This window comes from Coffea arabica, chromosome 9c, assembly GCF_036785885.1.
Source record: "Coffea arabica cultivar ET-39 chromosome 9c, Coffea Arabica ET-39 HiFi, whole genome shotgun sequence".
NCBI classification, from domain to species: Eukaryota; Viridiplantae; Streptophyta; class Magnoliopsida; order Gentianales; family Rubiaceae; genus Coffea; species Coffea arabica.
This window is the reverse complement of record NC_092326.1, coordinates 40,550,023-40,565,515: the sequence shown is the minus strand read 5'-3', so window position 1 is coordinate 40,565,515 and position 15,493 is coordinate 40,550,023. Positions and strand designations below refer to the sequence as shown.

At 38.0% G+C, this 15,493-nt stretch overlaps 3 protein-coding genes across 3 annotated transcripts; 1 reads left to right on the top strand and 2 right to left on the bottom strand.

Moving 5' to 3' along the window:
• The first annotated feature begins 378 nt into the window (after positions 1-378).
• On the top strand, positions 379-2,931 carry LOC140014284 (WAT1-related protein At1g43650-like). The gene is made up of 7 exons (XM_072064839.1): positions 379-1,031; positions 1,142-1,207; positions 1,340-1,456; positions 1,532-1,766; positions 1,857-2,015; positions 2,345-2,496; positions 2,583-2,931. The coding sequence occupies exons 1-7, from the start codon at positions 826-828 to the stop codon at positions 2,818-2,820; spliced, it is 1,173 nt and encodes a 390-aa protein (XP_071920940.1). The 5' UTR covers positions 379-825; the 3' UTR covers positions 2,821-2,931.
• A 272-nt stretch (positions 2,932-3,203) lies between these two features.
• On the bottom strand, positions 3,204-8,435 carry LOC113709671 (uncharacterized). The gene is made up of 3 exons (XM_072064840.1): positions 8,280-8,435; positions 5,217-6,641; positions 3,204-4,553 (listed from the first exon to the last, which is right to left on the bottom strand). The coding sequence occupies exon 2, from the start codon at positions 6,625-6,627 to the stop codon at positions 5,665-5,667; it is 963 nt and encodes a 320-aa protein (XP_071920941.1). The 5' UTR covers positions 6,628-6,641; positions 8,280-8,435; the 3' UTR covers positions 3,204-4,553; positions 5,217-5,664.
• A 662-nt stretch (positions 8,436-9,097) lies between these two features.
• On the bottom strand, positions 9,098-12,890 carry LOC113709554 (uncharacterized). The gene is made up of 2 exons (XM_027232339.2): positions 9,868-12,890; positions 9,098-9,765 (listed from the first exon to the last, which is right to left on the bottom strand). Exons 1-2 carry the CDS (start codon positions 12,500-12,502, stop codon positions 9,359-9,361), a joined length of 3,042 nt encoding a protein of 1,013 aa, XP_027088140.2. The 5' UTR covers positions 12,503-12,890; the 3' UTR covers positions 9,098-9,358.
• Between the last annotated feature and the right edge of the window lie 2,603 nt (positions 12,891-15,493).

The window sequence follows — 15,493 nt, the reverse complement described above, 5'->3', positions numbered from 1 at the left end:
GATTCAAAACCTTCAACTTATAATATAATAATAATTCCAAAAAAAAAAAACAAGTTTTTACATTTTCCTTTTCCCGAATTTGCGTTGACTGGAAAAATTAGTCCACATATTGTTGTGCTCAAAAGAAATTAAAACAAGAAAAAGCTTATTTTATGCATGTCAGAAAGAGAAAATATTCTTGAACTAATAATTCAAAAATACTCAGGATAAAGACTCCAGGGTCAATAGATATTTAAAGCGTTCGATGTTGCTGTTTCCATGCATCTGACGTACCATCATTTCAAGTTGCCGTCAACTGGGTCCGTCCCTAATTAATGGAGGCATATATGCTTGACTCCGTGATCTAGCTTGAGGACTTATGAGGATAGAGCAGGTACGAATGATATTTCTTGAGGACTCTTAGTAGAGAGAGTATTATATATATATCAGAGTGCTTGCAACAAGAATCCTCCGACACAGAGGGCAACTAAAAACATACTAGAAAGATAGCAAGGCTTGAGGGAATTTTAAAATGGAGAGAAAATATTCTTGAACTAGTACTTCAAAAATACTCGGGACAAAGACTCAAGAGTCGAGGGATTATGTCGATGTTGCTGTTTCCATGCACCTGACGGATCATCATTTCAAGTTGCAGTCAATTGAGTCCGTCCCCAATTAGTGAAGGCATACGTGCTTGACTCTATGATCGTGCTTGAGGACTTATGAGCATAGAGCAGGTATGAATATATGATCTTTCTGGCTGACTCTGAGTAGAGAGAGTGTTATATATATATCAGAGTGCCTCCAACAAGAATCCTCCACCAAACATACTAGAAAGACAGCAAAATGAGGGTTCTGCAAGGCATGAGGCAGTTTTACGTGGAGAGAAATAAGCCTTATATTGTAATGATCTTCATACAATTTGTGTATGCGGGGATGTCTCTTTTATCCAAGGCAGCAGTAAATAAAGGAATGAACCCTTATATATTTGTTGTTTATCGGCAAGCATTTGCGACGGCTGCCTTAGCTCCTTTTGCTGTATTCATTGAGAGGTAATGTCAAAGGTTCTTTCCTCTTCAGTTCCTCTATGTAGGCATTGCAACTGGTGATTAGACCATAAAGTTTTTCCCTGAAAATAATCCGCGTTCCTCTTCTGAATCAGAAAAACGAATTCTGCTTCATTGACATATATCCTACTGGGCAAGATATTTTTGACTTCTTTGTGCGGGTATGTGGTTCCTTTAAATAAGAGTAGTGTATTAGGGAACTTTACGGTTGTATTGCTTTAATGAAATCTTAGCTCTTTTCGTTCTTCAAGGGTTGTAATTTCCTAATGATGCTTCTGCATGCTAAATTCCAGGATCACCATGAGCTTGAATCTCTACTATTTTGCCCTGAACTATGTTTCTGCCACGTTTGCTACAGCCATCACAAACACAATTCCTGCCATTACTTTCATCCTTGCTGTTTGCTTAAGGTATGGACAGTTCCATTCAAAAATCAAATGGTATTAATCTAATCAGCTTACTAACTGAATTGGTGATCATTTCAGGATTGAGAAAATCTCAATTCAGCAACGTCATGGGATAGCCAAGGTCTTGGGGTCTGCAGTTGGCCTCTCTGGGGCTCTAGTGTTTACGTTTTTTAAAGGACCACCCATGTATTCATCTGTTCACAGCAGCATCTCCCACAACGATTCTAGGAGTTACTCGAAAGAAGACTGGATAAAGGGTTCTCTGCTCATGCTCTTAGCCAACTTTACCTGGTCTGTATGGCTCATAATGCAGGTCCATCCAAAACATTTTCTCCACACCTTTTTTCAAAGTCAGAAATGGGGCGATTGGGAGTTTCTAACAAGAAATTCATTTATTTGTCAGGGTGCAGTTATCAAGGAATATCCAGCTAAACTACGTCTCACAGCTCTCCAAATTTTTTTCAGCAGCATACTGTCAGCAGCATGGGCCGTCGGCCATGAGAGGAAAGCAGAAGCATGGAAACTAGGATGGAACGTTAATCTCCTTTCTGTACTCTATTGTGTATGTTTACTGAATCCATTTCGGCTTTGTTCGTCAACTTAACATTTGATGCAACTGCAACTTCAACTCTGGAATCAAAATCAGGGGTCCATTTTCTGCTTTGGAGTTAACTGTAATAAGAATAGCAAGTTCTAGGATTTAATCAGGCATAGCTGCTTAATTTTTAATGCTCTATTTTTGAGGGATTATGTTCAAATCTTCCCTTCACCCCGTCCAGCAAATCACCTTACCCCACTCTGCTATGATTTCTTGCACACACCCTTCACCATGAACTAAAACGTGCCAGGAATTTGTGACTTGTTGAACTTCAATTAATTCCAACATTGCAGGGAATAGTTGTCACAGCAGTTAGTTACTGGCTGCAAATCTGGGTAGTTCAGATCAAAGGCCCTGTATTTACAGCCATGTTCAGCCCACTTGCACTTCTAATAACAGCCATTTTCTCAGCTCTTATATTCAACGAAACTCTACACTGGGGAAGGTTTGTCGTTCTAACCATTTGATTACATAATATCACAGCTTCATTTTTTCTGTTCTTACTTTTATGTAAATGTCATTTCACTGTAGTGCCTGCGGTATTCTGTTGCTGGTCGTTGGTCTTTACAGCGTTTTATGGGGGAAACACAAAGAAGCAAGTCTAGAAGCAAGCGAGAAACACGAAGCAGCAGGTCTAGAAGCATGCGAGAAACACGAAGCAGCAAGTCTAGAAACAGGTCAGAAACAGAAAGAAGAAGAAGAAGAAGAAGAAGCGAGAGAGGAAGAAGCGAAAGGGGAGAAGACACTTGAGTCCATTACATGTCAGTAACCATTCGTTTTGGAGCCAGCATACGCTTATTATGCTTTTTGCATCAAGAAGAACAGCCTCTTCAGTAGATCGATAAAGCATCATTTATATTCCAGAATTGATCAGGCAAAATTAAGAGGACTCATCCCCTTCTAAGATATGCATCTAGAAACCACTTTAAATCTCCCTTTGATGCGGGAAAACGGAAAGCCAGAAAACATGCAGCTAGGAGTATCATTTAAAAGGCAAGTTAAAAGTTTGACCTTAGCAGTACTTTTGGGTAGTTTTTTTTTTTTTTGGTCCTTTCTTTTTTGGAATTTTCTTGGTAAAAGATGCTGGTGGTTGTCACTGCGACTCAGGCTGCAAGCTTGGCTTGCAAAGATAAGAAGCAGTAGTAATAGCAATTATTCCAGGCACAAACTGCATCGTCTCGGATTTCCTGGATTTAACCCTATACATATAATACCATAGAGTTCCTTGGGGACCGGGGCTATGTAGCTGGTTACTTGTCGTCAGTATATTTTGCTACAGAAGAACGGAGAGAGAATATATTAACATGTGAGGAAGAACAAGTCAAAGAGAACATAAATCTGGAACCCGTTGCATAATGCAAGCCAGCAAGAGTTCTTTGATTTGTTTGGGCTTCCTTGGGCACCGGGGCTATGTAGCTGGTTACTTGTCTTCAGTATATTTTGCTACACAAGAACAGAGAGAGAATATATTAACATGTGAGGAAGAACAGGTCAAAGAGAACATAAATCTGGAACCCGTTGCATACTGCAAGCCAGCAAGAGTTCTTTGATTTGTTTGGTCTAACTGAAAGCCTGCCTAGGCAAAATTCAGGCTTCTTCAGAGAAGTGCAACAAAAACTTTCCCGAAAATGCTAATAATGCAGCCAATAAGTCAACAGCAGCACATCCTCTGTATCAACAAAAATTTTGGAATTAACAAGATACTAGAGTTATAGCTACCAAGGAAGGAAATCTCGCAACTACGCCTCAAAACGATGGAAGTTGGAACCATTTCAACAAATATAAAACTAACAAGTGAAGTCTTGCAAAGTCTGTCAAGTCATTTCCAGAGAAGCCATTTTTATCTTGTTGGAAATGCAGTACTTAAAAGTAGAAAATGCCAAACAACATGTAAAGATTTAGAAGCTGCATATAGTAGGAATTGAAGATTTCCACAGATGCTTATGTGCTTGAGAAGAATTTTAAAGCGCGTAATGGTATCTTTTCCATCTACTATATATCCTTGTCTCCAGAAGATGATGATTTAAGATTGTCGCCAAACAGCTTTGCCACCTGTCTTGAAGGAAAAAAAAGGGTGGAAAAAAAAGTGCAGTCCGTAATCCTGGTGGGGCCTAAAAGCTTAAATGTGACCATCACATTCAGAACTCTCTACCTAGCTAACCTGGCAAAAAAGTTGTAGAGACCATCACATAATGCTGGCAGCCATTACATTTGCCAAGTTCAGGCATACTTTATAATGTATATCCTAGATCTCCTGTAGTAGTAAAGGAACAAAAAATGCAAAAGCAGATTCAACAGCAAAAGTGATGTCATAAATTGCCAACCAAAAACCATTCTAAAATTTTCCTGGAACTTACAAGTTGAAGAGATTACCTGTCCCTAGTCCCAGCATCTGGAAATTATCAGATCTTGGAAATTGTCAAATAGCAGATCAGGATGCTTCTATTGTTATGTTTGGAGACATGGAATACTTGTTCATTCCTTCTGCATGGAAATGGATACCTGGCAGCGAGAAATACATAAGCAAAAGGTACTCTCGTGGAACAAATCAGGATGATGTTACAAACTGATTGTCCGTATTCCATGTGAGAAAAATGAATACCCGACAACTAATGCAAAAGAAATATTTTACGACCACAATTTCCAATAGAGAGACAAAACAACAGCCAATAGTAAGATCAGACTTGCAAACGATTCAAATTGAGACAGTAATTGTGTTATGGACACGAATGTATATGTTGTGATTCAGGCACTAGGTAATTGTTTGTCATACTCATCAATTTAATTAGGGCATTCATCAGCTTCAAGTTTAATCAGGGCACTACTACTAGACCTCCACAATAATTAAATTAGCTGTTTCATAATGCGCAACTCAAAAGTCAAATCCTAACCCGAAACTAAAATGGCACGTACAACATTCTTGATCTCCATTCAATTCCCAAACAATAAGCCCCAAACAGCAAGAAGGAAAAAAGAACCCAAACAGCAAAAAGTACATCAAAGTGAAACCCAACTCTTTGCTTATGGCAGACCTGTACTTGAATCAAGATGTGAACCGGTGTCATTAACACATACAAAAGTAAATAATGAAAATAAGAAGGATGAAATTGTGAGAGAACAGACAATTTCGAAGCAGTAGCAAAGGGAGGGAGGGAGGGAGTTTACCCTTTTTGAACTTCTCATCAATTGTTTGAAGAATAAGCTCAAAACCCATTTACCAGCCTTCAGACAATGCTGATGTATTGGTAGTCAGCATAAGTAAGAGATCTGATCTGACTGAAGTTCTCACAAAGCCCATAGTTGCCAACCACATACATAGAAATAAATAATGCTAAATCTTGGGAATGAAAGAATCCCCAATCGCATGATGCAATTGAAGAACTCAAGAGCTTAATCCTCTGAACCAAGAGTGCTTATATCAGGTCTTATGAAGAAACTTTTTTGTGGTAAACCTCCTATAGAAAAGCAGCTTCTATTTGCCTCATCCTGACCCAGCCAATCAACTTCACACCTCTGGAAAGACTTACATCAGTCTCCGCTTTGAACAGATAAAACCAATCTGTCTTCTGTTTCTAAATCTAATTACAGTGACCCATGTTGGTCTCAAGATGGATTAGTCTACCAATTTTCCATGAATCTCACGCATTATTAACCTGGAATTATCAACGATCCTTTTACTCTCATAAACTAAAAAGCTACATAATTCATGCCTTGGTGCAGGCCTAAATGATCTTAACTCAAAAAGCGGATTTGAGATTGCTGAATTTGTGTACAATTCCCTTGCTGGATGAACGTGCTTCCACCAAAAATCAGATAAAGCTATCTTAAGAGCATCCCAGTATTCCGGATCTCGATACATCCGAAAGAGACTACTTCCTTTAACAGTCCATACATACATGTCCATCCAGTCTCGGTCCAGTATCTCCATTAAACCTTGAGCTTGTGGAATATAGTGGAGAGGGATCCGCCGCCATGGGAAAGCTTTAGTCATATCCCCATCATAAAAAGGGCATTTGACCTCCAGAACCCCTCTAGAGGGCAAACCATAAATAAGGCTCTCAACTAGCCCATCTGGGGAAGCTGCAAGCCAGTCATCTTCTTCATGGTTGGTTTTCCTATAAACTTGAAAATCAGGAAAGCATACAGTGTTCCCTGTTATTAGCTTATATCTTTCAAGAGCTTCCTCTTCCTTGATGTTACTCCAACATGTAGCCAAATTACCAGAAAATGGTTCTATTGCCCCAATCTTCTCCAACCATAGTTGGACTCTTCTTTTAGGCCAAAAACCAATAGCCCCACTAAAAGTACTCGCTGTCAATTTATGCTTCCTCAATTCTTGCCAATTCTTGAACCAGTGCTGAAGACCACTGGATTGAAGAATAGGATATGCTTCATCAGGAAGTACTTTGGGAGAAAGGACGCCATTGGCGGTGCTATACTTTCTTTGGTGGCTGGAAAACTGGGGGAAGATAATCTTTTTAATTTCACTGCTGCAATTGTGATACCTCAAATGCTGAAAAGAGGAAGTAGCAAAATAAAAGTCCTTGATGGCTCTAATACATGTCAAAATTACCATATGTATAATGCAGCCTGTTTGAGCAAAAGAGATTTTATTAATAAAAGGACTGCAATAATATACTCTACACGAATGCAATCCACGACAGACATCTTGTTGGTTAATTTGCGCTACCCTATCCAGCCTTTCTTATGCAATCAATTTTACATGAGTGAGAAATAAACACCAAAACATCATAATTGCATAAACATGGAATGACTGCACATAACATTAATATGACAAGACTCATGCAGCATATATAACTGGAATGTGTATAAGCATTCAGAGAGGAAGCAGCAAAAGTATTCTCTTATTGAACATCGAAAATTTATCGAAACAGGAAGAAAATTGATTCTGTTTTTTAAGCAGAGAGCGTAAAAATGCAAAGTGACACACCATTTATGAATGGCTGGTCATATTTAAGCAGTGCAGTAATCTAAGCTCAATAATCAATTACTGTGTGTATCAAGAGAAAAAGAAATGACGTCGTTCCACTAAATTAAAGGTAATCATCCTATATTTGAACCTTATTCTCCAAACATTAGTGAGTTCCAGATATTTCTACTTTATGCTAGGAATAGATTATTTCTTGTGTGGTAACCTGCTACTTTTGACTAAACAATTAAATCGAAGGATGATTGGCAGCAATTAATCCTAGAAAAGCCACCAAAATTAATTAATGTAATCTCAATTAAGGAACTGGATTTTTTTTTACTTGCTCGGGAGTTTCTGAAAATTTACAAAGACGTTGAGCACAAAGAACAAGGCCAATCAAAGTTTGAGTGCTACAAATAAGCTTTTCAAAGTTGGAAGAAATTACAGTCATATATCACCATAAACCTTAGAGAAGCTAAGTTATTAGTAACAGAAATACTTCGATCAAATCAAGCAAGCAAACATCTGCAATGTTGCTTGAGAGGGAAAGACAATACTTTAAGACTCAACCAATGAGAAAAAATTTCAGGGATGCTTTGTTGTTTTTCACTATCCTATTGGGTTTTCATTAATTTGCTTGTACTGCAACACAGAACAGTGCTAAAAAAAAAGGTTACAGAGAACAGCAACAACCAAAATTACCATCAAGAGCAGGAAGAAGGTTAAAAAAGGGATAACTGCGACTCAAAACGGAAAATGAGGCTTTCTTTTCTCCTTTTCTTTGCTTTCTGCACAGTAATTAGAAAACAACAGTTCAGCTCGGTATGGATAACAAAGGGCCAAAATCAACACACCACCTAAACTCCTAACGTAGAAGAAATAAATTAACTAACTAAAATCAGAAGATTACTGAATTCAGCAGATAAGCAAACCAAACATTCAGCTCAAGCTATTTCAAAATCAAACCTCACTCAGCAAACAAATAAACATCCAAATACTCGTAACTGAAGTCACACAAAGTTACAATCTTTACTAGATGGGTTTTGCTTTTTCTTATCTCTTCCCCACCTGAACCTGTATATGATATACACCTGCAAATTCAGAATCTCCTATAGCCATAATAGGAATTTCAGTTAAGGGACTGTTTGAACATCAAAGAGTCGAACTTTTTTCCATTTTGATTATCAACCATGGTTTAAGCATAAGTACAAGAAATACAACTCCAAACAAGACATAATTGGAAAAGACAAAGAGTGAAGGAGAAAACAGAAAAGAGGAGGAGGCTAATTTTAACTTACTTGTGAGGTAGCCTCCGATAATGGTCTGTTCGCTGGAAAAACTAGTTGAACAGTCCCAATTTGTAAGTGGCTCACGAAGAGAACCAGAGAGGAGCAGAAGATTTGAAGAGCAGACCTGACATGAGGGTTTTAACCGACAGGCAACAGGGTTTTGACTTTTGACTTTTGCTTGTTGGGTTTTTCCTTATTTTTTCTCTTCGATTTCTTTTTTATTCATTTTTTATTTTTATTTTTATTTTTTGAGATTTCACTTTTTCCATGGCTTTTTACATTTTAGTTCCATCTTTTTTAACAAGAATGAACGGACGAAACAGAGAAGCACAGATTGTGTCGCGTGAGAACAAGGACGGAAGACCCTTAACCTTACTATGCTAGTATTAACTCCGTTTGGATTAATTATTTTTTAAAATATTTTACTATAGAAATTTATATGAAAAATTTTTATTTTAGATATTTTTTAAAATATTTGATATATGATATGAATGAGATTTTTTTGAGTTATTTTTATTTATATATTACTGTAATATTGTATTTGAAAAACTTATTTTTGAAAAATAAGCCAATCTCTTTTTCAAAGGTTTTTCTCCTTTTCTTTTTCCCAATGGTTATTTGAGGACATTTCTCTGTTAACCTTATTAAAAAATCTATTCTTCTACAGTTTGGCTTCTGAAGTAATCCATGCAGCCCATATAATCTAATTAGTTTTCTATTTTATGCATATCATAGTGAAATTACATATTAACATCATGTGTTTATAATTTCTTGCTTGAATAAGACAATTGCATAGAGAAAGTGTAGATAAAAGAAAAGTCAAATGGTTGTAGCTTTAACTGGTGTATATTTATTAGTCTAACTCTCACAAGAGAGAAGACTTAAGCTGCAATACTAATGAGTAATATCTACAACTAAGTTGAAAGAGTTTTCCACCCTTCCAATTTTCCGCGATGAATCCTATATTTGTTTTCAAAGAAAAGTGGAAATGTAGGAAATTTTTTTACATGCAGATGCACTAAACTGTAATGGATTTGGAAAGAACAAGAAACGGAAAAGACACAGACAAAAGAAGACATGATGGTTTCTCATAGAAGGCCTACAACTGGTGAATGTGCAAATATTATCTTGTCTTTGTTCGCAGTGTATCCCCAATTCTGACAAACGCTTTTCCTTCTTGGCTTTGCCTCTCCAAGCATTGTTATGATGTCTCTCATTGATGGCCTCTCCTTGGGGAGTTTAGCAGTACAAAGAAGTGCAATCTTGAGGACGAGAAGCATCTCTTCCTGGACATGTTTACACTGACCAGCAACATCAGGATCTAATGCTGATTCCGAAGTTTTGTTGTTAACCTTTCTTCGTACCCATTCAACAATATCAATGGCTTCCCCAAAGGCAGGGTCTAAAGGCGTTTTCCCGGTTAAGAGCTCCAGAAGCACCACTCCATAGCTGTAGATGTCACTCTTCTCATCAACCTTTAATGTATATCCATATTCTGCAATCAGGATAACGATTAAGGCTTGATTATTCAAACGCTTACATACAACGGAATTCAAGTTATACTAGAAACTTAAATGCTTATAAGGTAAAAGCTAACCTGGGGCAATGTATCCGTAGGATCCCGCCACCATTGAAACTGTCTCATTCTTGTGCGACATTGTCCTAGCCAGTCCAAAGTCAGCTATCCTTGCCTCAAAATTTGAGTCCAGCAGGATGTTGTTTGACTTGATATCACGGTGGATGACCGGTGGATGGCAGTCATGGTGAAGATACGCAAGGCCATGTGCCACTCCAAGTGCTATGCTATACCTGGAAACCCAATCTACCAACATTTTCCCTGCCTGTTTGCCATGGAGGGCTGCACCAAGACTCCCATTTGGCATGTACTCATAGACCATCATAACATCATTCTCATTGTGCAGATAACCTAGTAATCTTACTATGTTTCTGTGACGTAATTTCCCTAAGAGATTCACTTCTACAAAGAGGTCATCTCCAGTTTCCAAATCTGATTCAGTTCGCCACAACTTTTTAACTGCCACAACACTGTGTGGCCTTTGAACTTCCGCCTTGTACACTATTCCAGTCCCACCTACTCCAATCACATTTGAATCCTTCAAGCTCGCCAGTATATCATTACTGGAAAAGTTTAGCCTCTGGAATGCTACAAGCCTCCATGGCCATTCTGTACTGTCTCTTTTGAACCAATCCTTGAAGAAACTTCTGTAGAGATACCAGCGTTTATATAGCCGTCTCCCCACAAGTACCATGACTACAATGGCTATTAATATGGCAATTCCAGTGAAAAATCCAATGAAGACATGGTTGATGTGAAATTTCCTGAAGTGCAATACACTGTTTGATTTGTGAGAACAAGGTGGAAGTACACCTCCACAAAGACCAGCATTGCCAATAAGGTCATTTGGATTGATGGTCACTAATATGCCATTGTTTGGAACAGGACCCTCAAGCTTGTTGTAAGACAAGTTGAGCATTTCAAGAGCTGGTGAGCTTCCAAAACTTGCTGGGATTTGTCCAACAAGAGAATTGTTTGATAAGTCAAGGACGGATAAAGTAGGCATTGATGCAATTGGCCTTGGAATTTCACCAGTAAATTGGTTGTTCCGAAGATTCAAGTTCACTAGCTTTTCACATGAAGCAATACTTTGAGGAATTTTCCCTGAGAAATGGTTACTTGAAAGATCAAGCACTGAAAGAGATGGGCAGTCTTGGAATTGATCTGGTATGTTGCCCTCCAGTTTGTTATTTGAAGCGGCAAATGTCTGGAGTTGGGGGATGGATAGGATGCTAGAGGGCAGAGAAGATTCAAGTTGGTTCCAGGAGGCATCAACGAAAGAAAGTGAAGTGGACAATGTAAAATCCTCAGGAATTGCACCAGTGAGATTGTTATGAGCCAATTCTAGTCTTTGGAGTTTTGGAAGGTTTCCAAGTCCAGGGGGAATTGTTCCAGATAAATGATTATTCTGGATTCTAACTCTAACCAAGGAAGAACAATTGGAAAGGCCCACAGGAATTAAACCTGAGAAGGTATTATTGAAGAGAATGAGTTTAGTGAGATTACCTGAGTCACACAATCCTGCTGGAATCTCACCAGATAATGAATTTGATGAGACATCTAACCGATGCAAGGGAGAGTTCCTTCCAAGATTCACTGGCAGTCTGCCAGTTAAAGTGTTCTGCCACAGCTCAAGTACCTCAAGTTTTGTCAACTCACCGAACTTGTCGGGAATAGGACCAGTTAGTTGATTGCACATGAGGTTCAGCAGCTGCAAGTTCTTCAAGTCTGCTATTTTGCCCGGGATTTCTCCTGAAATGTCATTGTCAGAAAGATCCAGATACACTAAAGATGATAAGTTTCCAATTTCAGGGGGAATCTTTCCTTCAAAATTGTTATGATATAAGTAAACCGTGGTAAGCTTCTTCAACTTGCCAAGTTCAGCAGGAATTTGACCGCTCAAAGTACCAACAGCCAAGTCTAAGTATTGAAGGTTAGTGAGGTTACCAAACTCTGCCGGTATTGTACCCTCAAACAGATTGTATCCAATGATGATCGTCTCCAAAGATGACAACTGACCAATCTCTGCCGGAATCTTTCCAGTCAGATTATTACCTGAAAGCCCCAGAAACTTTAACTTCTGCAAATTTTTATAAGACACTGGAATTGAACCTTCAAAGAAGCTCCCTCTGAAATCCAGGATCTCGAGTGAAGTTGCATTGCTAAGATCCTCTGGAAGCAAGCCCACAAAATTATTGCTGGATGCATTGATTGCTTTCAAGCCTGAAGCATTTCCAAAACCAACAGGAAATTTGCCCACAAAGTTGTTCTGGCTTACGTCGAGAATCTTCAATGATGCAAGGCTGCCTAATGACTGGGGCAGTGCAGATGAGAAGTCGTTACAGCTTATATTTAGAAAAGAGAGACTACTCAACCCTTGAATGCCCTCTGATATCTGTCCACTCAGGTTCAAGTTGGATATGTCAAGACTCTCCACGAAGCCTTTCGAGTTGCACCAGACACCGTCCCAACTACAGTGAATTGAACTGCCTTCAACCTCATTGCTTGGCACTTTCCAATCTTTGAGGTGATCCATTGGATCAGTTATGTTGGATTTTACGGAAAGTAAGGATAAGAGTTCAACATTTTGGGCTCCCTCGACAAAAACAAGAGAGAGACCAATGTAACAGTACAACAAGAGAAGACACATTTGCATCTTGTATTTCCTTTTCAGTTTGCTCCTCTAATCAGTTGTGCATCATTCTTGGCTCTAGGGAATGAAGGTGCATGAGGGAGAAAATATGAACTTATATGATTCTGAAAGGGGATTAAAGAAACAGATGATTGGTTGATAGTTAGCAATGCTGATTATTGGAATGGGACCTCTGTCCATCTGTAACAAAGAATATCTTCAATTATCTAAATTAAGAGACTTTTCAATGATTAAGCTCAAATCAAACTAATGAATGAGTAAGGAATCAATTCGTGAGGTCTTGGGATCTGAGCCAGCTATTACAATGCATCCAATGACTCTAGAGTTTGGAACTATTGAGAATAATACCGACAATAAAACATGGATGGAATGTATTTTAAGTGGCTGCTTAGATGCATTAAACATATTATAATTGATCATAGGTCAACCTAAGTAAATGACACAACTGAATTTTATCCTCTTATTATATTGTAGAGGAGCCAATTACAAAGGTTCTTGTTTCTTCCTTCAATTTTACTGGTAGTTGTTTATGCTTGTCTTTTGCCTCCATGGTCGTTTATCTGCAAATATTTGTTACTTTAGTGCAAGGCCAGACACAACTGCTCAAAGGTGTCGCTGTTATAAAAAAAGTTAAGTCCTCTTCTAGGTTTTGTTTTGCTTTTTAAAGTATGTGAACTTATAGAATTAAAAAAAAAGTATGTGAGCTTACTGACTGACATTCTAGCACCTAAAAGTTCTTGTCAATCTGTAAAATGATAGTACTCAAAAGACGGTCCTAGATTTTATCTACATTCACCAGAGAAGAAGGGTTTTTTTTTTTTTTTTTTTTAATTCTTGAGCTCCCATTTTGGTTTAGGTGATGTTGGCTCATGAATTCAGAATAGTAAGCTTTTGGAGTTACTGTTCCATTGGGCAAGTTCAAAGTTGAAGCCATAATAACTCTTCTTCAGGCAACCACCAAATCTCAGCCACTTTCATCTGGAACACCAACAAAAAAAAAAGGGTCTTCAATACTATGATCTATGAAAGCTGAAATGAGTTACAGTGCTGTTTCTCTGAACAGTTTTATGGACTATAATTCATGCATTTTTAAGTGAAAATTTTCAAAATTATGGTTTCTTGATTTTCGTCTTTAGAAAAGCAAGTGGGAGTAGGAGTTCATACCTGCTCTATGTGACTTCACCCCTACATCTTATTCCAGGCATTTCACAGTTAAAATCTGGTGATATGTGAGTGTTTCAATCCAAAACAAAAGTGCATCAACAGGCATGCATATTGAAAACCAACATCTAGAACTTGGAGAAATTAAGAGCAGTAACATTCTGGTTTCAATATGTATCCAAGAAATCCTTGACCATCTTCCAAGCTACTTCATTCTATTATTAGATCTCCTTCATTGGTATAATTGTATGCAATATTGAAAGGCTGATAAAATCAATTAAATGGGATATTAGAGAATCTCCACATGTTAAGGGATCGAATATTGGTTCCTAAAAAATATGACAACTAGGAGCTTTCTCCACAAAACACACAAACACACAATGCAATCAATCATTAGTCTGTATTTACCAAACACCACCATTCCTCCACATTAACAAATTCTGCTCTTACTTTGTAAGCCACATGCAGCCAACAGGGCAAGTTCAATTATCTAATCAGTGATGATTGATAAATTATGAGCTTGCATCTTTCTTTCTTTTTTTCTTTTTTCTTTCAAGAGAATTGATATGTGTGCTATGATAAGTCAATCATGGAGCCTCAAAAAGCTGGAGGGACCTGGAGCCCCATGTGAGGGGCCTTAAGGTGCAGCTTCCCTTGGCGAAGATCCTCTCTAGCCAGCCATCAGTAACCAGCCAACACCCCATTATTGGAAGGGAGACCCCAGAAAATTGCCATTCCAACCTGCCTTCAGCATCTCTAAGTATCTTATCCTACGATGCAACTCTTCCAGAATCCTAGCGGTGCATGTTAACCGATGCCCCACAATCCACATGAATTTGCATATAACCACTATGGATGTTTCATCCTTCGAGACAATGAGCCAATGAACAATAATTGGAGGGAGAAAATATCCTACAAGACTGAAAAATTTTGGGTTCAGATGCAAGACTTACTAGTGAATGATTTGAAGTTCAAATTTCAACCCCTAAACCACATTGGAGCACATGATAATCTTATTTGAAGCAAATAAGTTATTCTTCCAAGTGACTTAGCAAATCAAAGAATCAAGGTGTTATTTTTCTTTTTTTCGCCGGGGTCTTTTTAATACATTTTTCCACATTATTCCGGTCCCTATCTTTTCACTTTTTGTATGTTCGATGGGATTCTTGAATGTTGGTTCTTTCCCAGTTGGAAGTGTCCAACTGTCCATGGCTTGCTTTAGCAATTAGCAGCCTGATATTTGAGGCGTGCAGAGTGCAGACTTTAATATTGGTGCATGGGAGTTGAATCACATTAGGTAACCAAACCGACCCATTACTACCCTCACTGTGGAAAAGTTGGCCATGACTTTTTTTTTTTACTTTCTTTTTTCTAGCAGGGGATTTAATAAACGAAAAGGGAGAAGGAAAATTTTAACCTAAAATTTTTTATTTTTGGACCTTCACTTAATCATCAGACCAAGGCCTTTTCGACGAATGGCGACAAATGGCCATGAACTTGATACATCACTAGAATAACCTACATTTGGTGCTTTGTATACTACCGATAATGTCAATTTTGTAGTGGATAATGTACAAAAAAAAATTATATTTTTAACATGTCATGGCACTTGAGAATGTAAGAGTAACGTTAATGAAAAACTCCGTAAACTAGTAATTTGGTTGTTGATCGTTTGGAGATAGATGAAAGCTTATATAGCTTCAAGAAAGTTAGCTTATGAACTTATTCCCATAAATTACTAACGAATTTGATATCTGAGTTGATATTTACTTAAGGGAAATTCTTTGTTTTTGGTCAGTTGGAGGCCTAAGCCAAAATTTACTTTGTTTTGCT